Source organism: Melanotaenia boesemani, chromosome 11 (genome assembly GCF_017639745.1).
Source record: "Melanotaenia boesemani isolate fMelBoe1 chromosome 11, fMelBoe1.pri, whole genome shotgun sequence".
Lineage (NCBI taxonomy): Eukaryota > Metazoa > Chordata > Actinopteri > Atheriniformes > Melanotaeniidae > Melanotaenia > Melanotaenia boesemani.
The window spans coordinates 15,268,617-15,294,104 of record NC_055692.1 but is presented as its reverse complement, the minus strand read 5'-3'; the positions used below and the strand labels follow the sequence as shown (position 1 = coordinate 15,294,104).

The following is a 25,488-nucleotide window of genomic DNA, read 5'->3' as shown; positions in this document are numbered from 1 at the left end:
GTGTGTATGTGTGTGTGTGTGTGTGTGTGTCTGTCTGTCTGTCTGTCTGTGTATAAAGTATAAAATTGCAGATATTCCTGGAAGTAATGGCACTAAAGGGGTCTTTGTGTTTGATGCTCTCACTGAGTTTTTTCCTCATTTTCCTGTCCTCATTTTTTAACTCCGTCAGAAGTCTGCCCACACACACAATCATATGATGTTTTTTGTTGCTGGTGTTTTTCAATCAAAATGGTCTCCAGGTCTTTACCCCATTTCAAGAAAGTCACATTTGCTGCTGACATCACGAAGGAGGGTGCTGCTGCAGTCAGAGAGTACGTAAGAAAATCTGTAATTAGAAACAGAACAAAAAGTATCAGTCACTCAGAAACAGTGATGTGCCTGTGTTGCAACCCTGGCTCAGCTAGAGAAAGGTTGGTTTTGATGCTCATCCTGTGCATGTGACAGCAATAACCCTACAGCAATTTGACGCAGGTTGTCTGCAAAGGTTTATCTGAGTTCAGAGTTAGTCTGACACCTAGTATCTGAAAAAACTGAAGAAAAAACACTGCAAATATGACTTAATTGGATGCGATCAATAAAACATGAGATGTATTTACATAATGACTGTAATTAAAGATAGGACATATGGGCATTGGCTATGAGTTACAGAACAGGAAAGACACAAAAGTAAGGATGAGGTACTCAGCTTCTCTGTTAGTAAATAGGATAAAATACATATAGAATATATTAGCATGTTGACTTCGGAGGATGTATGTGTTACTTGAGTGCCTTTCTAAACTACAATAAAGTTCCACATCCTGATAAGTCACAAAAATGTCATCCGTTAATGGCAGGATGTTTTTTTTATATGGCATCAGTTGATTGCTTCCTCCTACTTTGCTCCTCAGGTATACTAATGTAACACAACTCTTTGATGCACAAACAAAGAAAACTATTTTAGCTATTCAGAAGGTTCTATTTTCAACCTAAAAAAACCCTTTTCACAGAGTTGATTGTAGGAAATTACAGGGATCAAACGAGGGAGTGTGAGTGTCAGAGTAATTGGCAACTTGAACTTACATGGTGATTCATTTTGCAACCCCACACATCTTTAAACACCTGGAAGGAAGTGAAATTTGACAAGAGGCAAAAACATGCACTCTCAGGAATCACATTTTGTCAGTAAGGATATAATATTGGACTATACAAGCAACTATGCCAGTATTGTTGTGCATTGCTCATCTGTAGTCAATACTGTAGGAACAGAGAAAGCTACACTCATCCCATCCCTCTCTACACTAGCCTGCATCTGTTTTTGTCCATGTAGTAGGAGGAAGAGCACTGACATTTGATATGCAAAAGCCTTCTAATCCCCCAAGTGCATCCCAGAGTGTACTTATCAAAGCTTGCATTTTCTTGTTTTCTGTTTCTCTCTCTTGCAGTATATGCCTACAACCATGTTTCATACCAAGCTGACTCACTGTTCTGCCTGTAGAAAACTTTATGATGGAATGTGAGGTATAAAGATCTTCTTTGTGACTCCAGCTTAGACTCATTCCAGTCACATGCCTGTCTGCATGCACAAGGCTTTTCCTACTTTCAATGTTGCATGAAAGAGTATAACTTTAGTGCAGGTGATCCTGAAAACAAGCAGATCCACAAACATGACTTCCACATTGTAGCATTACTGAGAACATCAACTAAGCTTGCAGTCTTAGTTATTTTAACTCCACAGGGTTTTCTAATTAGTTTATTTCTGCTCACAATCCCCATAAGACCAACAAACCAATCAGCAAATATTTGCTGACTAACTCGTGGCGTGACCTGAATTTTTGCCAACAGCTGCAAGTATAGATGCTGAGTCTATATAAGACAATGAAATGTTTTTACTCATAAAACCTCAGGGAAAGAGTCACCTTTCCTCTTGCTTTCTAGAATGGGTTATTACATCTACTGCATCATCTAACATAGATAGTGCACTTCTATTCACATTAGAACTAGAGCTAAAAATGCCCTAAAAGGCCTGAAAACTTCACATCAACAACATCTATTCCTGTCAGACTGAAGTATCCTTTCCAGGGGCCATTACTGTCAAAACATACACTCAGACCTAAAGGTGTTGTCATGAATAATTCTTGATCCTTCCTCTTGTAGGCTACTTCCTGTTTTCTTTCTCTCTGTGTGGGTATGTTTATGGATGAGGCATTCATTATTGAACTCATAAGAGCATAGATATTTTGAGAGAACATCTACAAGTATGACTCAAACGTTCATGTTCAACTTCTATCATTGCATAAGCATAGAAAATGAATAACTCTTCACCAAACAGCTGAATCAAATACTCATGAGGAGAAGAAAGATTCAGCATCACTGAGGCCAGTTAGCGGCAAGTGCATCCAATTTTGGTACATGCCTATCAAAGACAGAAATCCAATAAGAAGCTTCGCCAGATGTCTTTTACACTGGCATCTCGATGTCCAAATCTCATCAAGTTGCTCAGTGGATGCTCGTTTCCATGGTTACAGTGAGTGAATGTGAAAGGATGTTCAAGAATGATTGTAGTGACTGCGCCTGAAAAACAATGATGCAATCAGTGACACAGTTTGACCAAGTCTGTCACTGTGTTTGCGTTTTTCTCTGTATGGCTCTGTTTGGCTGTCTTATTTCTTTCCACATTTCCGTGCCACCCACCCAGCATGCATATCTGTTAATCAATGCCTTTGTTTGTATGAAAAATAATGAGGTCCTGTGTAGGTGTGTGTTTGGAAGACAAGGTCGGCCGTGTTGCACAGTCAGTCATCTTTGCCATCCTTCATTTATCAATGCGGAAGAAAACTGAAAAGAAGGAGCCTTGAACCACAGGATAAACAGCTTAACTGCAAACATGCTTTCTGTCATACCCAGCACTGAGTGCAACTATTTCCTGTTGTAATCTCAAGCTGAAAGATAACATAGATGAAATACTTACTATGACTCAGTACATAGATATGAACATCATTAGGTTTCACTCTAACCCTTAGCAGCTGCATATTTCATGTGGAAAAAGGACATAGCTCTTCAGGATGCATTAACTAACAATAACTACAAAGAGACAGACCAGCATGAATATGGTTTTGAAAATAATGGGTACAAATACTTAAATAAAAGAACAAATGCTCTCAATATTTTTTAAGAAAATGTTCTTATTTATTAAATAAATAAATACTGCACTTTTCTTACACAATAAGTTATTTAGCACATTTTTACCAAGGTGATAATGGCTCTGAAGAGATTCTTAAAAGATTCTCTAGTACTATTTTCCTCCTGCCCCTCCCTTCCCTCACATCACCCCTCTGACTCTTAGCTCAATGTGCTGAGCCCATCTGTCAATAAAGAGAACAAATCACAGTTTTAAATGTTAGTGTGAAATTACACCCATCCCACTCAGACAGACGCACACTCACACATATAAACAGCTAAATCCTGTAGCATCCACACACATTAACAGGTCATTTCTTTGCACTGCTGAGATGGCTGTGACATAAACTGTACATCATTTACAATATCTCACAGCTGAGCACTGTTTAAGTTTGGATAGCCAACTTTTCCCTCTAGGGTCAAACAATGATACTCTACATGAGTAAGCTGGTGCCAGCCCAGCATTCGTCTTCACTTCCAAAAACACCCCTCACATTCGTACCAACATCCCCGTTCCTTCCTCCTTTACAACAATCAACGTACAAATCAGGCCTTTTACATCCACATTCATTGTGCTACATTTCATACAACTCAGTTTCTTTCAGTCTCTCCGCAGTCTAGTTTCACCTGCACCAATGCTGAGTCATGATGGTGCAACGGTGTAGGAATCTTAATTTATGTCCCCCTCCCCGAGTCCAGCCTCGCATACAGCTTTTCTTTCACAAGTTCTTCAAATCCTTGTCCTTCTACAGCACAGCAGATACACAGTGAGTAGATTTGTCAGGTCTGTCCATTGTTGTGGGTTTAGCTGCATCTCTGCAGGAGCATATTGAGGGAGTACACCAAGCGCTGACGCAGGTCAGTGGGGCAGCCGGACGTCAGCAGGGAGTTAAGTTGAAAGGTTTTGGAGACACGTTCCTCATTGATGTATGTCAGCATGTACTCATCCCTCTGGGAGCACAGGATGATCTTGGTATGATCGTGGTAAAAGTTGACCTTTGGAGATGGAAAAACAAAGACTTTGTTATGTTTTTTGTTCTTGTTAATTGTGGTCTATTTTTTCTTTTATGTTGAGGATAATGGTATCATGCACTGCAGTTTAAGAGTGCTCCACTGAGCATGCCCAACAACAGCTCAGTCTCTCATGATCAAGGGTGTGTTTACCTGGAAAGTGCCATCGTTAAAGAGCATCATGAGGGCGCGGTCAGACTTGAGCCACTGTAGCAGGTAGAGTCTGGGCATGTGTGCATCTGTAATTGGACCAAGGTCTCCACCCTGAGCAAGCAAGGAAAACAGTAACACATCAGGACAAGTTGCAACTTGAAACATTCTGAAACTGCAAGGTGTGGAGAGACAAAGTAAGCATAGCAGCAACAAAGACAGTTAGAGGAATGCATTGAGGGGGTGGAAGAACATAATTCTTGACTTACATCCATTAGGTTTTCTTCCATGTAGTGTGAAAAATACTTGAGCACAGTCACTTGGCCCACAAAGCGCTCGGGGACTTCACAGGTGGGGAAAACAGAGCGTTGGCCCAACTCAGCATAGTAATGGATGGTCCTGGAGTTCCACAGTCAGAAAAAAAACAACACTTTAGCTTCATAATATAAAACAAACAGACTAAATATATATTTTCCGAACCTATGACCACTATAAAATAACATACACAATTCTATGTATTTAAGCAATCTTAAACAAGCCATCTCCTTTAAATGTCTTGACTAACAGCTTTCACACTGAAGGTTTAGTGTTGTGAAAGCAAAAAAATTATACATACTTTCTGTCTGGCAGGAGGCTCATGTGAGTGCCGTTGTTGAAGAGAACTCCCACGGTGTAATCAGATAACTGGTAGCCAAAGCCATACTTGTTGGAATAGTCCACCCATTTAGTCACCCACTGAAGATTGCAGCTATTTGACGCCAGAGGAATGTCATTTGCTGTAGGGAGAGAACACAGGAGGAAAATTAGTATACAATTACAGGGAAGATCTTATGGAACAGTGAAATAGAATGCACTCTATGCAAGGGCCTTTAATTAACAAAAATTTAATAACAGTTCAAAAGATTTGACTGTAATTCAAATATTTAAGCCACAAGCAGAAACTGGGAGGAAATTCTGAGGTGAGGTGAGGTGGTGACACTTATGAATAGGATAATTGCAATTTTTAAAATTCTTCAAACAACATGTCAGTCTCTTCAGACATTTCAGTGACAAAGACAGATATCAACCCTTAGCTTCGTTATGAAACACTTTTTTAAAGAATCGTGGGATCAACAGATGCACCGGTTCAACAAGTTCACTCACCTTTAGGCATTTTCTCCAGACATCCCCTTAACACACTAGCAACAGTCTCAGCCATGCTGCCTGTTGTGCTGTCTTCCAGGCCTGCAGGAAAAACAACAGGAGGCCATTTAGCTTCATATTATGCAATGAGAAAAAAAAAATGTGGTCGATTTTTGTAAAACAAAGACACTAAACTCACATTCACTACTGCTGCTGCAGCTGCCCAGACTCCCCCTGACGATCAGACGGATGGTATCTTGCGTTGTCGGAGACTGGCTCTCTGTTGCTAGGGCAACGGGGCTCCCAGCAGATGGCGGAAGTAGACTTCCATTCTGAGGTGGGAATCAGTGACGACAGGGTTTAGAATCTGTGAGTTTAGATCATCTCTTCCTACTATGACTCAGTGGTCACCCACAGATTCAGAGTGGCTGGCTAAAAGGTTGAAAATAAGTGCTTTTAGTTTGTTCTGAAAGTGTGCTTGTTATAAAGTTTGGAACAGCATCAGGATGACTCATTTGAGTCTCCACAGCATGGTATCTCAAACTCGCTCGTGTGTTTAATTGCTGTATGAGTAATGTGGCTGTGAGAGGAACACACACTATTTAAATATTCTTTTCTGTTTTCTCACCTCAGACATCTTTTTGCTCTGTTGTTGGCTGATCACAGTTTTCTCCAAGTCATACTGGAGCTTATAGATCTCCTCTTCTTCTTTAGTTAGCTTATCTATGAGACACAACAACAGCACAAGGAAATTATGATGCATATCAGGATAAACTGGCATCCAAGCATAAAGCATGCAGTGTTCACCAAAAATATATTAAATGCTGTATAAGCACCAAGCAATTGCTGTATTACTCACTCAGTGTCTCATAGTATTTGACCTTGTCCCTCTTCCCACCAAACAACGCAGCAGCAGCTTTCTTAAAGAAACTCTTGGCTGGACTGGAGATGTGGAAATCTGGTGCAGAATGGCAGCAGCTAGGCGGCAGACGCTCTGGACTGAAGCCCTGTGGGGAGGGAAAGTGGGTCAGCAAATGGCAGGGTGCATGGGGGTCACCATTTAACTCCTACAGAGTGACATTTACAGATGAAAAAGAAATGGCAGTGGCGTCTAACCTGAGTGAAGAAGTCATGTCTAAGAATGTGATCCAGGTTGGGTCTGTCCTCTGGAATCTTGGCCAACAGGCTGGCAATTAGCTGCTTAGCCTGTGGTGAAAGGGAGGAGGGAAGGGAATATCGCGCCTCTCTAATACACCTGTACGTCTCCTTCAGGTTGGTGGTTTCAAATGGTGGCCGTCCCAACAGCATAGTGTACCTGGACCAGGATAAAGGGCAATGAGTAAGTGTGCTGATTTCATGTAAAAAGATACACTTTCCACACACAAAAAAGTGCATAGTGACAAGACATGGATATGTCTGTCTTTGATATCTGATGCCAATATATATCTTAGCCTGTTATACAATAATAATTCATAACAATAACTAATATTTCTTAACTATTTGATGGTCCATTGTAATGAATATATGGTTAGTCTACTCACATTACACAGCCTAAGGCCCAGATGTCTGATTCACAGCCATGACCCTGCTTATTGAGCACTTCAGGGGACAGGTAGTTGGGAGTTCCACAGATCGTCTTCCTCCTGTTTCCCGCTGGCTCCAACTTGGCAGCCAGACCAAAATCCCCAACCTTCAGATCCATCGACTCACTCACAAAAAAGTTACCTGTGGGGAAAAAAGGGAATGAGAAGATGAGCACTTGATATTCCAACCAAGATCAAAGGATAACTACTTCACAGATTCACAGCAGATGAATTGATTGAGGAGAATACAGTGGGCGAAACAGGATATCCGTGCACAGAATGCATCTGCAAAAATGATGCCCAGCAGTGTTGCATAAGCCTGTCACAGATGGATTCCTTACCCAGTTTAAGGTCTCTGTGAAGGATTTCTTGTTCATGTAGGTACTTCAGTCCAGAGACAATCTGTCTCAGGTAATAACGGACCTCTGGCTCAGTAAGCACTTTACGAGCCTTCAGGATGTGGGCTAACGACTGTGGAAGGACAACATAGAGAAGAAAATGATCAGAGGAGACATTTTCTGAAGAATTTGATTTATTTACTTTGTGAATAAAACCTTATTATACCTGATTAATTTATAACATCTGAAACTGCGGTCAGATGTGTGGGTTTACATGCAATCAATTACAACAGAAAAGCTCTAACAGTCGGTGACTGAAAACGCTGCTGTCAAATTGCTGCTTTGCCGACTTTGGGTGCAGTGCAGGTATTACCTGATTATACTGAGACATAGATGGGGCTGAAAATTCAGTTCAGACATACTTACTTTTCTACTACAGTATTCCAGCAGGATGTAGATGTTTTCTTTGTCCTCAAAATGATGATAAAAGTGCACAATGTGCTTATGGTGCAATGCTCTGTGCAGCTCAATTTCTCTGTCAATCTAGCGATAGAAAAAAAATAAAATAAAAATACAATCACGACTGAGCACAGTTTTGTGAAATCATATCCAGTTGAACCAAAGCGCAGTGGCACCCCAGCTGCGCGCTTACCTTATCCCGTTGGTGAGGTTTGGAGACGCGCGCATGTGGGATGATCTTGGCTGCGTAAACTTTGCTAGTGGAGAGGTCGGTCATCTCATAGCATTTTGCAAAACCTCCCTGGAAACAAGGCAAAAATAAACTGTTAGCACACTCTGCTTTCGGGACGTATGGTAAATCCAAAGGGCCAAAGACAGATGCTGTGCTTGCTCTATACCTTTCCCAAAACTTTCCCACGGCAGTAACACTTCCCCGTGGCAGGATCGGTGATTATCCGTGCCATTTCTGAGGGCGCATTGCGCTCATCCGTTCTCTTCCGGCGAGGCTCGCAGGACCTCTGTGTTGATTCACACATAGTGCTGCAGTTTGTCTGTTGGAGCCCGGTACTTCTCTGTACTTCCATCAATATATGGTTTGTCGTCCTGCACTCAGAATGCATCCCGAAACGTCTGCCCGTGAGTCTTTATACTCCTGCACCCACCCCTCCCTGCTGTCTACCGCCCTCTCTGTGACGTTACGGAGTGATATGAAAGTATGAGCTCTGCCTGATGAAGATTTCCCTGCATACATTTGAGCTGAAGATGGCACAGAGAAGAAATCCAAAATTGACAGTATGATGAGCCTCAATTCATACTAATTTGCATCGCCACCAAACACCAAAAGACACATATAGTTTCCTTATTCTATTTTTTTTTTCTGGAACTTCAGCAGTGAATGCATCTTTAATATTATAGTAGAAATGATATTTCATAATGTTGCAGGTCTATTGCGTTTATTTAATAATATTTAAACCACGTAGAAGAGAGACATTTGTATTCTGGACAGGTTCACCTTATCTCGCTGCGGCAGAGAACCGAGTTTGGAACACCAGCACCCTCAGGTGGAGATTTATAATACTGTTCATGGTGCACTTCAGGTTGCAGACAGGTACAGCTCAAGTACATGAATCGAAATTTGCCTCCCCATTGAATGGTCACTAGACAGTGAGGTGTGAGCCCTCAATGAAATTCTAAATCTAATGCAAGCAGTTTAATGAGCAGAAATGTTGTAGAGCAGGAAAAACAGGAACATTTATGTTCTAGTTCGCAAATGTGTCCTTTTAAAAAATGTTTGGACCATGTGTAAAATGCTAATAAAAACTGGATTCTATTATTTTAACATGATAGAAACTCTATAGTTAACTTTAAATAGTACAAACTTAACCTATCTAATGTTGAAACAGAAAAAAATATACATTTAAAACCTGCATGAACAAAGACGTAACTGGTGGTTACATTTAACCCAGCAAAAGAGAACAAGTGCTAAATTGGCCTGCCTGTAATTCAGACCTTTCACCCCTTGGAACTGTTTTGTGCATTGTGGGATAAAAAAGTAGGACAACTTCCACTTTAAACTGTTGAACAGCTGAAATCACACATGAAGCAAGAAATAGTAAAAAAAAATGACACTTTTTAAACTACAGATATTACTAACAGCTGTGTGTTTGTGGTAGCGTCACAGTTATTGGATCAAATTTAAAATGATCATTTAATTTTTAAACAGCAAAATGTCAGTTTCAACATGGACAAGCTGCCATACCTCTTCAAAAGCCTCTTGACGAGGTACTGATTTCCAGTCTGCATCAATATCCAAATAAACAGACATGATAATTGCATTCTAATTTTGAAATAAACTTATCCCTTGTTCAGAGAAGAAATATAATTTTTCCACTAAAATTCAAGCATCATATGTTTTACTAACAGAGACACTTTTACAAGGAAAACCACAGTTGTCAAAGAGTTGTACAAACATGGCATGCCCCATCTAATCTTTGCTAAGTTGAAATAAATCTTACAGAATGATTATTGTACGATTATTGAAGTATCACACTGAATTTTATTATTCACCCTAAAACCAGTTCTACGATTTAGTGCAACGGAGGGTGACAGTATGGGGAAGTGATCATGACTTATTTTTTTGGTGTGCTTGGTGTATTTCTCAGATGTGTGCGTACAGTGTTGATGTCATAAGCAAAAGTCTGGTCCAATCCAGAACCAACAGATGATTTTTTAGGCCAGTTAGGAAAAGGAAAACGGCAAGCGATGACATGAGCATCATCAGGAAGCTCCTTCAACAGCTTCTCTTCGAGCACCTCCATCTGTGAACCAATCATAAGATCTAATTCAACAGAGTTCAGCAAGCAGTGTTAAGTGTGGATTTACCATTTACAGCAAGAAAAAAAGATCACTTTTCATAAGCAGAGCCACTCACCACTCCTGGGGCAAGAAAAGCAGTAACATTGTTGAATGAAGATAAATCAGTCTATGACAAAAGAACAAGACAAACTTGTTCAAACCACGATTCTGATTAGGAAATAGAACAAGTGATCATTTGATATTTAAGTCTTACTTTCCAAAAGTCTTTTTTTACGAATGTTGCCTGACTGGAGGGAACTCCACTCCAGCAGGCCTTGCTCCTGGCATATGCCACTAAAATGGAGTTAATCTCAAACCCAGTGCACTGGAAACCAGCAGAAGAGGCTGCAAACACCTGGAAATTCGGCATGATTGTGTTAAAAAAAAACAAATAAAATACCACACAGAAAAATTCTAAACACATCAACTCCAACAGGTACATCTTACTTACCAATCTTCCATCTCCTGATCCCAGATCGGCTAAGCGCCCTTTTCGCCCCTCGAGCAATTTCATAACATTTTGCATTTGATCTTTACTGGAAGGCAAGTAGGGAACCTGAACCACAGTACAAGCATGTGACTGGTGAGTCAATATATATGACAAGCAGTACAGTATTTACACCAAATATTAGCCTAGTACAAAAACAAATCACTAAGAAAAAACTCATATTTTTTTTTATTTATTTATTTGCATGCATCACATAAAATATACTTCAGTTTATTGAGTCTTCAGAGTGCTGCAGTTGCAACCTTGACTCTGATTTCCCACCCACTACTGGTACAGCGGCTGCACAGCATCAGAGTTACGAACTCAAAACAACTCTGTAATTTGCAGCTGTGTTAAATTACTTTAAATCTGTCATATTGTTGAAAAAATGTTTTTCCTTGTATGACATGATTTAGAACATATAGTGTAACATTCTGTACAGACAGCAGCAAAGATCAATAGGATATTGGTTTTAAATGAACATCAGAGCATACACAACTTAATTTTTTAGTACTAAACAGTCATGGTCATAAACTTACCACTTTCTTCTTTTCCCACATTTGTTGCTAGCATGGAGCACTACGCTCCAAAATAAGCAAATTATGATTATTGTGCAAGTTCTTTCTTGACTGAATTTTTTTCTTATGATCCAACACATGCAGCATTACATATTTGAAAGGTCTAAAGAAGGCAAATAAAAAACCAGAAAACAAGTAAATGTCAAGCACCTTGAGCCTAAATGGGATTTTGCGGAAACCAGGTAGGGCAAAGAGGCTCCATAATCCATAGATGCCTGTGAGCAGAGCGCCTGTGCAGGCTGATACAATGGGATGGGGTTTGTTGGTTGGTAATATCCTGCCATGGTCTTCCAGAATCATCTCAATTGAGTCCTCCATTGCGGGGACTGACTGGATAAGGAAACATAGCACAAACATCCTCCTTTCAACAAGACTGTGAACAAGATATATTTATTTATATTTTCCTGAATTTTAAATACAAATTGTATTACTTTTTTTTTTTTTTTTTTTGATAATTTATTTATTTCAATTAAATGAATCATGAAATCCTTGGCAATTCTCAATGTTTCCAGAGCTTCCACAATCATAAATCTGTTAATATGTTTCCAGGTGAGATAAAATGAAAGTCAAAGAACAAAGTCTACAAATGCTTTTGTGAGAAGTGAAATAAAAATAGATTGGCAATCTAAATCGCCTAAAGCTGACCTGGATCAATCTGGAGTGTTCGTTTCAACCTGTACCACACACTGTAAAGCAGAATTCCATGGGGAAAGACCAAGCAGGACACTGCAACTGAGGAAATCTGACATTTCTTGTATACTGTTCAGAAATCAAATGAAAACTCTTTAGAAACGCAGCGTGTGAGTTTGTTTAACGTCAAAAAAACTAAAGCCTCATTGTTAACATCGCTGCCATCGTTATAATAAAACGTTGTAAAAAGAATTATTTAATCTCTGCAATATTCCTTTGTCAATCATTACCACTATTCAGCTTCAGAGAGGCTGCCAAGATGACACAGAGCACCTCTGCTAACAGCAGATGGGGCTACAGCGTCCTTTTCTCCTGTAGAAACCTTCTAGAAAAGTGTTACTTTTCTACGCATTGGATCGGAAACTATCTAAAGCGACAGCTCGTCGTTTCACATCTGCTCACTTCTAACAAAGACGAGCTCCAACAGCAGAGACGAGGCGCATTTTAACAGCTGCGTTCCAACACGCTGACGGAGTTTGGAGATTCATGGAATCTGGACGCAGTATGATGCCAAAACAAACAAACGAGAGCAGAGATCGCGTGCTTACGGAGCAAGCAACACAGATAAACAAACACACACACGCAGAAACCTGTATAAAGTGGTGCATTATGAAGATATAAAACAACACCAACAGAATTGAAGACAAACTAACGTCTGCGCGGCCTACCTGACCCGCCCCCGTCTGCTGCTGCGCACTCATCAACTTGCTGAAACACACATGGGCCAATCAGTCTGCATATCCCGCCCTGTCCCTTCATTTACGCCCTATCATAAGTCTGCCAAGAGCATGATACAGCTGATGGATATTTTGTGTCTGAGGTGTAGTCCACGGTTATGTAAAGTCTGTTGTGTCTGCTGCGCCTCTTAAACCATATTATAGGCCGAGGCTAAACTATGGAGGTTATAGATGAGAGAATAGTAGTAGAAGATAGATTCCTCTGCTACTGTGTGCACAACAGACAGGCGCAAGAGGAAATCATATTTCAAATAAGACCTGATTTTTAATTATGCCCCTGTCTCATTACTGAATGGCAGTTTAGCATTTGCACTTCACAGATTAATTATGCACGTGTTTAATCTGCCTAAAAGAGGTGTAATTATAATTGCAAAAGATGCCCTTATATAGCCTATATTTTTTTTCCTTTTTACCCCCACTTCCGCCCCTACTTTATCATCTACTTACTCTCATTGAAAGCCCATAATAATATTCATCAGCACTCAGCATATGCTCATTTGCTCTGCCGCTTGTTCTCTCTGAAGCAGAGCTGGCTTCAGGGGCGGGCGCGCGGCAGCAAAGCCGAGAGAGTGACGCAAAAGAAGACGCTATTATATTTGCTTCCTGAAAAAAAGAAAAGATGTGCAGATGAGAGTTGATAGGGCACTGCAGACAATTGTAAAGCAAACTGGTTAAATAATACTGAAGATAAAATGGACTTGTATGGGAAGGTAAGATATAGCCTATAGCCTTTAAATTTGCTCTTATGAGACGGGGAGGGTCTATTTGCGATACATGTGGTGCTGATTTGAAAAGCCTTTCGTCTTTGCTTTTAAACCAGAGCTGTTGACAGCTGGGATGCGCTGCGAGCTGAGTAATGTAGTCAAACATCTACTTTAGAAGCTCTTCAACGCCTTTGAGCTTAAACCCATGTAAAAACTACAACCCCCCACTCCTTTTTTTTTTTTTTTTTTTTTTTTTTTTTTTAACCATGACGTCGGACGTTACGCATGAAACGCGTTTTCCATTTGCTTGCGCTCTGTCGTCTCGAGCGAGTCAGCCATCCTCGTCAGCCTCAGCTCAGGGCGCGTGCGTGCCAGATCCGAAGCGGAGGGGACAGCTCCCAGGTGCTGAAACTGGTCGGAGACACAGAGGGGGGAAGAAAAAAATCAAGGTCTGCATTAGATTAAATAATAAAACCGAATCCTGCATTACAGGGGCAGATACAAATAGAGCCGAGGCCTTCAAAGCAGGTTTGTTCACACAATGTCCTCGACGCGGTTTTCTTAGTTTCGTATATTAGTAGTTATGTGGAAGAATTTCATGAAAGGATAAAATGACCTCCTGCCCAGAGCTGCTCGTCTAAAATTAGCTGGCATGTAGCTCATTGCTTTGCAATGTCATGTAATTTTACATCAGGACAGCTGGTTTGATGTTGCGCGTGTAAATGGCATTATTACGATTATACATTTCGGAAATCGGTGTCCTTGCAAACGCACTGGTGTTAAATATAGCCTACAGAGTCACATAGAAACCCAGTGCAGGACGTGCATAATGGAGGTCCGGGCATCTTTTATTTACTGCATACGCTACAGATAGCTCGCTTTGCACATGTTTAGCGGGAAGCTCGGCTGTTTTTGTCTAAAATATGCACCTTGGAGGAAAGATGACTGTTCTCGTGACATCTTGTTAGTAGTACTCTCATCCTCTGAGGGCGCTGACTACTGACAGCTTGCACAAAAATGCTTACTGTAGATGCGTTAAGTCCATCTCCACTTTGTGAGCAACTGTGAGCAGTAACAGTTGTATGGAAGCAGATTTTCTGATAACTTAAATATGACCGTATTTTTTTCAAAGGAAATGCGTTTAGAAGAGTGATGTAAAACATCACACCCCAAAAAAACGCTTCTCATATGGGTCAATATAGCTGTGGATTGGAGATGTTTCCAAAAGCTCATAGTATAATTTCACCCAGTACATTTATCTAAACTGTATTTATGAGCTGAATATTGTTCTTTAGGCAACAGCATTAAGACAAGTACCCTATAGAACTTATGGAGGTTATATAGAAGGGGAAAAACAGCTTGTTATCTAATACTCATTGATACAACAGCTTGCTGTGTTGGTCATGCTGGTTCCCCTGACGCAGCCTTCTGTCACCTCTGATCTGTGGCCTGTACAATAAGCGCATACTGTACAATGCTCACAACATCTAAGCTGCTTTTTCCATTGTCAGGCATGTGTACAAACTGGATTTTGTTTGTTTGTTTGTTTGTTTTTACATGGTTCAAACAAATAGATCAAACTGGCCTTATACAAACTATATGAAAACACAATTTCTGAACAAATCCAAGCATCTTTTTTTCTGTATTTCCATGCCCCCCCTCCCCATACTGCTTTCTTTCTATTGCCGTTTTATCCGGTTTTGCAGATGGCTGCCACTCAGGATATAAAAGGGAAAGGAGAGGGAGGAGACCAAAATTTTGACTACATGTTCAAGTTGCTGATCATCGGCAACAGCAGCGTGGGCAAAACGTCCTTTCTGTTCCGCTACGCCGATGATGCCTTCACTTCAGCCTTTGTCAGCACAGTGGGCATCGACTTTAAAGTGAAGACTGTGTACAAGAACGACAAGAGGATCAAACTGCAGATCTGGGTATGAAATATTCACATTCAAAGCATTAAACTTTCAGTAGGTAGCCACTGAATGCTTAATTGTTGATTTTGCCAAATGAAACAGGCAAAATTGAATTATCAGACTTTTGAAAAGAGTACATTTTCTCATTTATCCTTTTTTAAATTAAATGTACTGAAGAAATGGATCCATTGTTAAGTTACAAAGCTGCAATGTACAACAAGGCACTGCTTAGATTTTCTTTCTTTTTTTCGTATAGTTCCTTTTAGTTAGTGAAAAGCTGAGTATTTACCTGTTGGAACATTTGATCTCTGGAAGAAATCTGTGTCCAATTTTCCACCAAGGTCCCTTGGAGGACTGTCTGAGCTTGGAGGAGGACAGGCCTTCTGAGTGATCTCCTTCACCCTCAATTCTGTTTTCTTTTCTTCATCATTGTACTCCTGCCAAGTGATTCCATTCTTTAAAGTATCTCCATCTACCGTATGCCCTGACTTCTGCTTATGTCGTTCTTCATTGATAAATATGTTTCAAACACCATGGCTGGTCACCACCTGACAGTAGTAGGCCTCACCTTCAGGAAAGAGCTGCATACACTGAATCCCCTGAGTGTTAAAGCCATCCTAGTCAGTGTTTTGGCTAGCAGGACAGGCTATAACTGCTTAGTATGCTTAAGTAGATTTAGCCTTTCATCTCTTGACATAGAGAGGATTTATACTATGTGTATTTTGCTTGAATCCTTCTTCCGTTAGCAGGTAATAGAATAAGAAAGACTTTCTGTCTCCACAAACAATATTTTAAAAGGTCAGTTTTAGAGATTCTGTAACCCATTGTAAATGACTAATATTTCAGTGTCAGCACCTTAATTCACAAACAATAAATGAGAATGTTCAGGGCTTTCTTAAAACCTTGTTGCACATAAGGCTGTGTGATTCATTTACCCCATAAAATTTCAGGAAAGGCTTTACTGTGTTTCTTAACACCCTGATATACGTGTGGAGACAGATGGAAATGTCAACATTACTGATCGGAGACCAGTAAGTGTTAGTTTGGCACACAGCAGGGAAGAACACAGAAGCAACACCTTTCTCAGAATGTGTAGGAAACTGAAGAATATCTTAGTATGTTTAATTAGGAGTTCATCTGAGCTGTTGAAGCAGATTGTCTCAAAATACCTCTGCGACATGGAGAGGAAAAAGATATGTAATAGTTCCTCTCTGTTTCTTTCACTTTTCTCTTGATAGTTTCTATCTCTTTCCTTCTTTTTGTCCTTTTTGATTTGTTAGAAAATTGCCTTTTGCAGCAATTAACCATAGCCAGATATGTGGTGTTTGCTCAGCAAATAACCAGACAAAAAGGCAGCACTTCATCAGGATGTGAAAACTTGAGCTTGAACAGTCAAATCACAGGTTAATCAGGATAATGTGCTTTCATCATCAGCAAAGACAAGCATATTCTGTGAGGAAAAGGATTGTCCTTGCATCCAGATAATTGCCTTGTCTCTTTTAATTGAATTGAAAGAGAGCTGAGTCTTACAGTAAATGGCCTTTTAAGGTGATGGGTATTGGCTTTAGTCATTATGGTAGTTGCACATCATAACGTAGAAACAGTCATCCCTTTTACTGCATGAGGCTGAAATGACTGACATCCAGGATATTGGCAATATCATTAGAAAAGATGAACCAAGAGTGAAAAGAGTTTTTGTGACTGGCAGTCTCTACTCGCTGCCTCACCACTTGGAGTAGTTGACTGGTTTGATTGATTTCTGCTGAGCTGCAGACTAAAAGCAAAGCTTTTTAAGGCCCTCAGTTTTTATGGATTCAAGCAGATTTCTTATTTTCTGTCTCAGTTTGTCTTTTTAACTAAACAAGCAAACCAATATGGAAAAACAGCTTAAAAAGCTAGGTTAACTATCAAGCACTTAGACAAGAATCAATACTGAAAATTTTGAATTCCAGCATAAACCAAGGCCAAGATTAAACAAGCAGTCAGACAACTGGAACATGACTTGGTACATGCACACGAACAAGCAACATCATCCTCTCTTGTGTTCTTTAGAATGTTACTGTACGAAGATAATCATACAATGCAGACTAGCTGCTGTTTTATGTCATTGCAAACTAAATGAAAAGGGTCCTAGCTGTGGTGTGTGAGTGTAACATTGGCAGGCTGTGAGTTCCATGTCTGTGAAGTGAAGGTCAGATTTGTCCTCTGGCTATAACAGGCACACTGTTGCAGCCATGTGCAGAACAACAGAAAACTACTGTGGTAAATGTAATCCAGAACTGCCTGTTGGGTGCCTGTTTAACAAGAGCCAAATAGAGCAGCCAGAAGCCTTCCCACATGATTCACAAAAACCTGGAAACACACTTATTGTGGGTGTAAAAACAGCACAGTAAACATACAGTATCAATAGGAGGGAGATGATTGGCATTTTCTCATTATGTAACATACAATGGAACAGCTTTGCAGAATAGTTTATTAATAATTAGGATAGAGATCAGGCATAAACCCAAGCTTCAATGGAAATTTCCATTTGTGTTGTCATTTTTATTGAGAGCTCGTGGTAAAGACTGCAATGAATGTTTAGGTCTTCTGTGTGTAAACCCTTCAAATGCTGCGTAACCACTTGCTTTTCCATTGAGCTATGAACATCATCATCATCAACAGCAAACTATTTCTCTTCTATTTTTAGCTCCTTTTCTACAAAATACATGTCATGACCTGAGCTCTTAATACTGCACCAATGAACCTTCAACACAGCTAAGCAATTATTTTATTGAAGAGGTGAAAAAATCAATTGCATCAGCCAAAGCTGTTTCTGGCACCTTATCAATGCAAAGCCAGTGAGGCAATTAGGATAATGATTATTTCCAGATCAGGAGCACAATAAACGAATGCAAAAGCAAGTGTGGATTACTAAGCCAAGCAAAAAAAAAAAAAAGCTTTAGTAAATATTGAAGCTCTGTTTATTGACAGTGGGTCTGCATATACTGTATGTGCTGTGTAAGGTCAGATCATTGTAACTGAGCTTGACAGTCAGCCATTGTAGCAGCCACTCTAAATCATATTGTCCATGTGTAGGACACTGCAGGCCAGGAGCGCTACAGGACCATCACCACTGCTTACTACCGTGGTGCCATGGGCTTTATTCTCATGTATGACATCACCAATGAGGAGTCCTTTGGAGCTGTGCAGGACTGGTGAGTTGATTTTTTTCAAACCTGGATAAAGGTGTCCTCTTTCTTTAAAATGCTTATTTCCTAATGGAAACACTGTGATCTGCTATATCTATGACAGGTTAATTAGGCATTCTTATGAATCTTTGTAAGTCTAAGGGAGAAAGGAAAAAGTTGTCAAGGTTATGGCTGTGGTCCATTCATGACTCAAACAACCATCTGCAGGCTAAACTGTAACTCTGAGCCAAATGTCTGTTATTCTTGGTGATGCACCAATTTCTAAACCCGGACTTGGAAGACTACGTTCAATCAAATTCAGAAACCAGGTTTCTGGGTTAGAATTTTTGCACTAGAAACAACAGCTACAGCAGTAAGCCAGTATAGAGGAATATGTCTTGATTTACATTTTTGCTCATCAGGTGTTTGTGCTTTAACACAGGGATGTCTGCGGCCCAGAACATGGGAAATAGGTATATTGTGCATTTTGGAGATGTATACAAATCTGTGGTTTTAGTTGTAAACTGCAGCCCATGAAAAACAAAATGTATAAAATGGGTATTTTTTTAACGCTAACCATTTAGAAGAAGGAAGTAGAAAATTGAAAGGAGCATGTAGAACATTGTACAAAATAGCTTGCAGACTTGTGGAGTCTTGCATGAAAATTGGTGGAATAACATCTTCTAGCATCCCCTTATTTCTAACAAGCATTCATGATCATTTTGCTAACTTTGTCAATGAATTTAACTAGTTTTCAGACCCTCTCAGCAATGTTCATTTTCCAAAAAAGAGGAAAGACTGGCAATATACTAGCAACTTTCATGGCTAACCTTCATGTGGAAGATAGTTGCCAGTACAGCGATATGATGAGACAACAGAAGTTAGTGTGGGGTTGCCATTCAATAGATATCACTAACTGCAATGTCCAGCAAGATCATTGTTAACTTTGCTTAGAATCAGTGTGTGAACTACAAGGACTCTTGGATGTCTGAAAATTCCTAAATAACAGCTTTGGGCCCTTTAAAAATGTCAAAATACAAAACTCTGTTCCCAGATTTTGCAAAATAAAATACAAGTTCTATTGTGTTACAAACACAAAAAGTCTTTTATCTGACAGAGGAAAGAAAGGTTTTAAATATGGCTCGAATTGTAAAGTAAACACACAGAGAGGCAAGCGATAATTCAACCAACACAAGTGTAGCTGATCTAGCAGCTGCTGGGATTTACTGGCTGAAATGTGACTCTGTTTCAAAGGGTAAAGAAGCATTTACCAAACAATGAACCCTTAAACCCTACTACTCCAGTCCCATGTCCACTTGTATTTCATACAGTGGTTGGCCATGTATCTAACTCTGGCTCTGTTGAACAAACATGTCTGTAACATTTGTTGTCACCTTCTGTAATTAACCCATAAGAACCCGCCATGACACATTTGTCACACACAGTTTCTGAGACATTTTGCTTCAATTTATGGTATAAACTTTGCTCAAAATCCAGTTGAACACAATGTGATACTTGTCTTATGTCCCCTAATAGATACCCAGAAGTAGAAAACCATATTATATTTTTAAACTATCACATGGTAATAAATGGTACATATCCTCCCCAAAAAATGTAAATTTTTTTGTTACGTTTTGTTAAAGGACCAAATAAAGACCTCATATTTAAAAAATTTGACTTTTCTTACCATTTTTTCATGGGTCGGGCCTTAATGGGTTAAATAAGAAAACAAAGATTTACATTTCATGACAGAATTTAATTCAATTTATAACATTTTATCAAATGAATAGAAGCTACCCAAAGTGCAAAACAGAACACAAAAAGAACATGAAAGGACACAACAATTAAAACAGTTGAAATAAAACAATTAACAATATTGTGACGGTGTTAAAAGCAAAAAAATAATTGTTTACTTTGTTTCACATGTTAATAAACTTAATGAGTTACCAGTGAGGGGTGGATCTGGCCCCTTAAACTACATTATGCTATGTTTCTTTGGAAATAGTTACTAAAGCTGGTTTGTGGCCTAATTGGCAGTTTTGAGCGTGTATAGGATCTAAATGTAACGATCTAGATATAAAATATAAACATGAGAAATACGGAGATGTCAGAAAATATTGTGCTTAAAGATTGTCATCACTGCATGAAGCAAGATGTATGGAGATCGACATGATGATGCAGGAGAGTGCAGCTGTGTCTCTGCAGGTAATTGAGTTTAAGCATATGGAATTTTGGAGCTTTAATTAGAAAACTGCAACTTTTGAGCATGTATTCAAAGCAAATTATGTTGAGAAGTTAATGTAGCATCAACTCTGAGGAGATTGTTTGCCAAATTCCAGATAGTGGTATTTTTTAAAGTCACCTGCATGTTGTGTGTTTTGCAGCCTGTGTAGAGTAATGTCAATTACGATTAAGGCCATTGTCCATCCTGCCTCAGGGAGCACCTTCAAAGTCACTGTCAAAGGAGTTCTGTTTAATCTGAACCAAAGACATGTTACCTTTATGTAAGGATGAAATGTTTAAAAACAATGTAAAGCCGGAAGGGTGTACTGCATTGTTAGCAGCAGCTGTGTACAAATGCTTCTTGTTATCTTCCTGGTTAGAATTAATTTCCTGTCACTGTAAACAAGAGAGGCTATCTTGTAAAGCAAGGTCATAGGCAGACACTCCTATTCTTTGAAGCCTCCCTGACACTTTGATGAAATATTGCAGTCTGAGCTCTGTCTGTGATGGGTATCTACTTAAATGAGCCAACTGTGTCATTGGGAGCAAGAACCCTGGAGGGTATCCTGAGCGTTTACTTTGCATACGGTGGACAAATCCACCAACATTAAAAGAAAAAGAAGTATTTTTTTTATCCATAACATAAGTAATATTCTTCCTTTTTTTGCCTTTGCCATTGGTTTTAATCCCACCTTCTTGCTTCCACTTTCTTGCTCCCTCACGCCTTGCGACAAGGTTGAAGAAAAAAGAAGTTGCCATGGCAATGGCTCCTTTCCGACTGAGCTGAATTAAGCTTGTGACGTGTTCATTTCCTGCCTGAGTCACAGATATACCAGGGAAATATTGTAACACTAACACCAAATTGTGGACTTAGATTAAATTAATAGATTAAAAAAACTCTCTTTACTTCTCTTACAAACCTATTATTGTGCGCATATATGGGAATATAAAGCTTTTTTGGATGTGAAAATGGTTTTTCTGTCAGCAAAAATAATGAGCAGTTGGGCTCAAAATGACCCACATGCGAACTGCTATGACAAGTCAGAGCTGTGCAGAGAGACGAGGGGTGCCAACATCATGTTGCACTCTCTGTCTCTGAATTGATGCTTCATTCTGTCTGCTGGCTCTTTCTCTCCTCTTTTCAGCCTGTGGTGTGTTCGCTGGCCTACTTTCAGTCAAACTGCAACACAACAGGAAGAATTTTGCTCCTTAAATTCCTCAGCACAATTCCAGATACATTTAAGTTATATTCATATAGTACAAAAACAACTGACATCTCTTACTTTTAAGAATGTATTTATCTATGTTGGTAAACATAAATAGGTAAATATTATATAGAAATACAGATACTGGTAAAGATAATCATATTCTTCTAATAAATTATTATTATTATTATTATTATTAATATTAATGTTTTGTTTAAAAAACACAAAACCAACTACAACAATGCAATTTCCCTCTGGGATTAATAAGCTATTTTTCATGTAATTTTCATTTTATAATTGTGGTACATATAATGTCCATTATCTTATATATAAATCTCAATAGATATAGATGTATAGGTTGAACAGTGTGTATTTGTGGGGCATAGTCTGGGCATGTGTGAAATACATCACTTAGCTGGATAATAACAATAATGACCTATATTTGAGCTTGAAGACAACTGCATATTTCCAGCACAGAGTGTCAGCTGACCCAATTTTCCACTGATGCCATCAGGGACTCAAGATTACATGATGCCAAAAGAAAGGGGATGTAATCACGGTGCATGACCACGCCAAATGCCGAACAAATATTACATCATGTTCTTCCCTATTCCGTCTGTTTCTAATGGATCCATTTCCAATAAGAAGTGATTCAAAAACTTGTTAGACGTTTTCGTCGAAATGAAGTTTTAGCAATAATTTATATTTGACTTGTGTATGTGTGTGTTTCTGATTTCATGCAGGTCAACCCAGATAAAAACCTACTCGTGGGATAATGCCCAGGTGGTGCTGGCTGGGAATAAATGTGATATGGAAGAAGAGAGAGTAGTCTCAGTGGACAGTGGCAGACTGCTGGCAGAACAGTTGGGTAGGTCTCAGAACTACATTCATCCATTCATGATTTTTAAATTGGATGGGATTATCTTTACTATCATGTTGTTGCATAAAACAGATTCTGTTGCTCTTTATCCTAAATACTTTCCAAGGATTGCAATTGAAATACTCTGGACAGCTGCAATACTTGTAAAAGTTTCTCTTAAAACAACACAAAACCATTTATCTCACAATCATGATTCCTCTGTTCCGTGTCTGTCACATTAAATTTTTTCTAAGGTTTTGAATTCTTTGAAACAAGCGCCAAGGACAACATCAACGTGAAGCAGACCTTTGAACGTCTTGTTGACCTAATTTGCGACAAGATGTCTGAGAGCTTGGACACTGATCCGGCCGTCACCACAGGAGCCCCCACCGCCAAACTCACAGACAGCGCTCCGCCTCTCCAACAGCCGGGATGCAACTGTTAGTGACCAACGTCTGGAAGCAGCACAGGTCATGTTAGTTGGCAGAGTGTGCAGCATTGTCATTCCTGCCTGTGCTGCCCTCTCTGGACTTCTGTTCAAACCTTGTTCAGTAGTAGAGTTGCAAATCACTGTTGTATTATCTCCCAATGTTATCACCTCATATAAAAAGCAAATAACCAGGAAAACAGACATGGCTGTTATAACATCATAAGATATCTAGAATATACTGCAAAATTGAATTGTCATTCTTCAGCTAATTAGTATATTTAACCAGTTTTATAGGGCTTGCAACTTTTACAATCTTTAAGACCCTAAATACTCACACAATGAGGGATAGGATCAGAGGGTGCTTTAAAAGTCTTTTGTCTTACATTTCTGTTCAGTGTGCATTTTTCTTTGATTGGTTCATTTTCACTCCTAAAGCTGCCAAATCTATGATTTAGAACACCAGAAAATGTAGCAGCTCTCTTTGTGTAATATCTGTAGAAATAAGTGTGTGGCAGTTAGTAAGTGACGATTTTCATGAGTGCAAGAGTTATGTCCTATTTGCCATAAAAAAAATCATCTACCTTTGGAAAAAAAGTGGCCTTTTAGCATCTCCAACATGGCCTCGTGCGTCCCTCCGTACTGCTTTACTGTTGGAATGAATCTACTCTGTATAATGTCGATGTGAGCCCACCCTTAGCTCTGTGTAGGTGTGATATTTCTCTGATGACTATATCTGTAAGTCAAGCTGTAAAATGACCCTTTATTGTTTGATGCAAAGAGCATGCTGCCAAAAAAGTCATTGTTATGTGCTGTTTTCTCAAAAGATAGGCCTTACCCAAACTCCATCTATCTTAACTCCATATGGTAGTACTGATATGGTACTTCATTGAATCTAATTCTCAAACTGTCAAAGCACAGGTAAGTGTGTGATCTGGCATGGAATAAACAGCCATAATTTCTGAGTCAGCATGCTTTTGTGCTGTTAAACAAAGTCCCTTCTTAAAGAAATATTGCAGTAAGTTGCTTAGAAAACTTAATATACAGTAGTTTAAATGGGAATCTTCCCCTTACTGCAGGCATATTGTACTGTATTGTCCTAATTATAAGTCCATGTAGTGTAAAAGTTGTAGCTAATTTAAAAAACCTGAAATATTTCACTTGATAAAAAAAAGCTTAAAAATATTTGTGCCAAAACAATTCCTTCAGCACCATCAGATGTCCGTTGCATAGTAGATTAAACTATTATTTTATTGTTTTGTTTTTTTAATTGCATGAGGTCAATCCTGACGTATCTATGTAGATTTATATTCTAAGACACTGTATATATCACTCTGTGTTACAGATTTAGGAGCATTGTCATGGTACTTGCTAGGACATGCTATGGGCCAATAAGTGCAATATTTTATTAATTAAACCATGTAAATAGTTTTGCCTGTCCTTGAGTTAAAAACTCTATCTGCAGTGTGTGAGTGACAGTCTGCCAGAGTGGTTCTAAAAGTGTTGCACGCTCTCAAAAGAGAAGCGAGTGCTTCATTCAGAACCTGCAACCACTGAATGTGTGACATGGTGCGTGTATGTGTGTGTATGTGTGTGCGTGCCTGCCATATTGAGGAGATAAATCACAGATATATAGTGTATTGTTTGTGTATACCTTTTGTACAAATGTATTCAAGTACTGTTTGCTGTTCCCGCTAACTGTTGGGTGTTGACTGAACTTATTATCATGTCATAATGCAGTGTTGTTGTGAGAGATAGTCAGGGAGATAACTTAGTCCATGCCATACATATACTGTTGTAATTCTAAAAAAAGGGATATACATAATCTAGTTCATAGATCCTGCATACATCGGCACACAGTCTGTGTGCATGTGTGTCTGTGTGTGATAATATAACTTGTTGCCATGAAATAAATTACTGTAGATTTAAAGTTAAAATTAATTTCATAGAGGAATAATGATGGCACACAGTCAGTCTGGTAATATCTTGTTTTAGAACACTATGACTTTACATATAGCTGAACATATTTATTTCCTGAGGTGCAATCAAAGTTAAGAAGTATGTTTTTGAAATGATAGGAAATAAATCCAATTCTATGAGCAGTTCTGTGTATTTTCTGTCTTTTAAATGAATGTACTAAAGCAAGATGGAGGGACTTGGGGAACGCTGCCCTCTCACCAGGGCCTGCTGTATCATCAGCATTGCTCTATTCAGTGGGCGCTTCATTCCATTTCAAGGCAGTGAGTGCCACCTAGTGTTATACGTCTGCAAACTGAGGTTTGGGATGAATTAGAAATTTATGCTAATGTCACTCAGTTGTC

The 25,488-nt window shown here is 39.2% G+C and overlaps 3 protein-coding genes across 6 annotated transcripts; 1 reads left to right on the top strand and 2 right to left on the bottom strand.

Annotated features, from left to right (window-relative positions):
- Positions 1-3,141: 3,141 nt before the first annotated feature.
- On the bottom strand, positions 3,142-8,871 carry plk2b (polo-like kinase 2b (Drosophila)). Its single transcript, XM_041999183.1, has 14 exons — positions 8,218-8,871; positions 8,013-8,120; positions 7,787-7,903; positions 7,364-7,493; positions 6,981-7,164; positions 6,556-6,754; positions 6,299-6,446; positions 6,068-6,162; positions 5,639-5,771; positions 5,461-5,541; positions 4,934-5,093; positions 4,587-4,716; positions 4,321-4,431; positions 3,142-4,152 (listed from the first exon to the last, which is right to left on the bottom strand). Exons 1-14 carry the CDS (start codon positions 8,437-8,439, stop codon positions 3,961-3,963), a joined length of 2,010 nt encoding a protein of 669 aa, XP_041855117.1. The 5' UTR covers positions 8,440-8,871; the 3' UTR covers positions 3,142-3,960.
- A 143-nt stretch (positions 8,872-9,014) lies between these two features.
- On the bottom strand, positions 9,015-12,681 carry si:dkey-190g11.3 (uncharacterized protein LOC567059 homolog). 3 transcript variants are annotated; one of them, XM_041999185.1, is made up of 6 exons: positions 12,598-12,681; positions 11,390-11,569; positions 10,626-10,730; positions 10,389-10,529; positions 10,251-10,301; positions 9,015-10,137 (listed from the first exon to the last, which is right to left on the bottom strand). In XM_041999185.1, exons 1-6 carry the CDS (start codon positions 12,628-12,630, stop codon positions 9,949-9,951), a joined length of 699 nt encoding a protein of 232 aa, XP_041855119.1. In that variant the 5' UTR covers positions 12,631-12,681; the 3' UTR covers positions 9,015-9,948. The 3 variants fall into 3 exon arrangements, with proteins under 3 accessions (XP_041855119.1, XP_041855118.1, XP_041855120.1); XM_041999184.1 differs by having other exon boundaries at positions 12,583-12,638; XM_041999186.1 differs by lacking the exon at positions 12,598-12,681 and adding an exon at positions 11,885-12,574.
- Positions 12,682-13,718: 1,037 nt separating this feature from the next.
- Positions 13,719-25,269, top strand: rab3c (RAB3C, member RAS oncogene family). Of its 2 annotated transcripts, none has more exons than XM_042000471.1 (5): positions 13,719-13,819; positions 15,077-15,301; positions 18,362-18,480; positions 22,625-22,749; positions 22,995-25,269. In XM_042000471.1, the coding sequence occupies exons 2-5, from the start codon at positions 15,077-15,079 to the stop codon at positions 23,183-23,185; spliced, it is 660 nt and encodes a 219-aa protein (XP_041856405.1). In that variant the 5' UTR covers positions 13,719-13,819; the 3' UTR covers positions 23,186-25,269. The 2 variants fall into 2 exon arrangements, with proteins under 2 accessions (XP_041856405.1, XP_041856404.1); XM_042000470.1 differs by having other exon boundaries at positions 13,731-13,898.
- Positions 25,270-25,488: the final 219 nt, after the last annotated feature.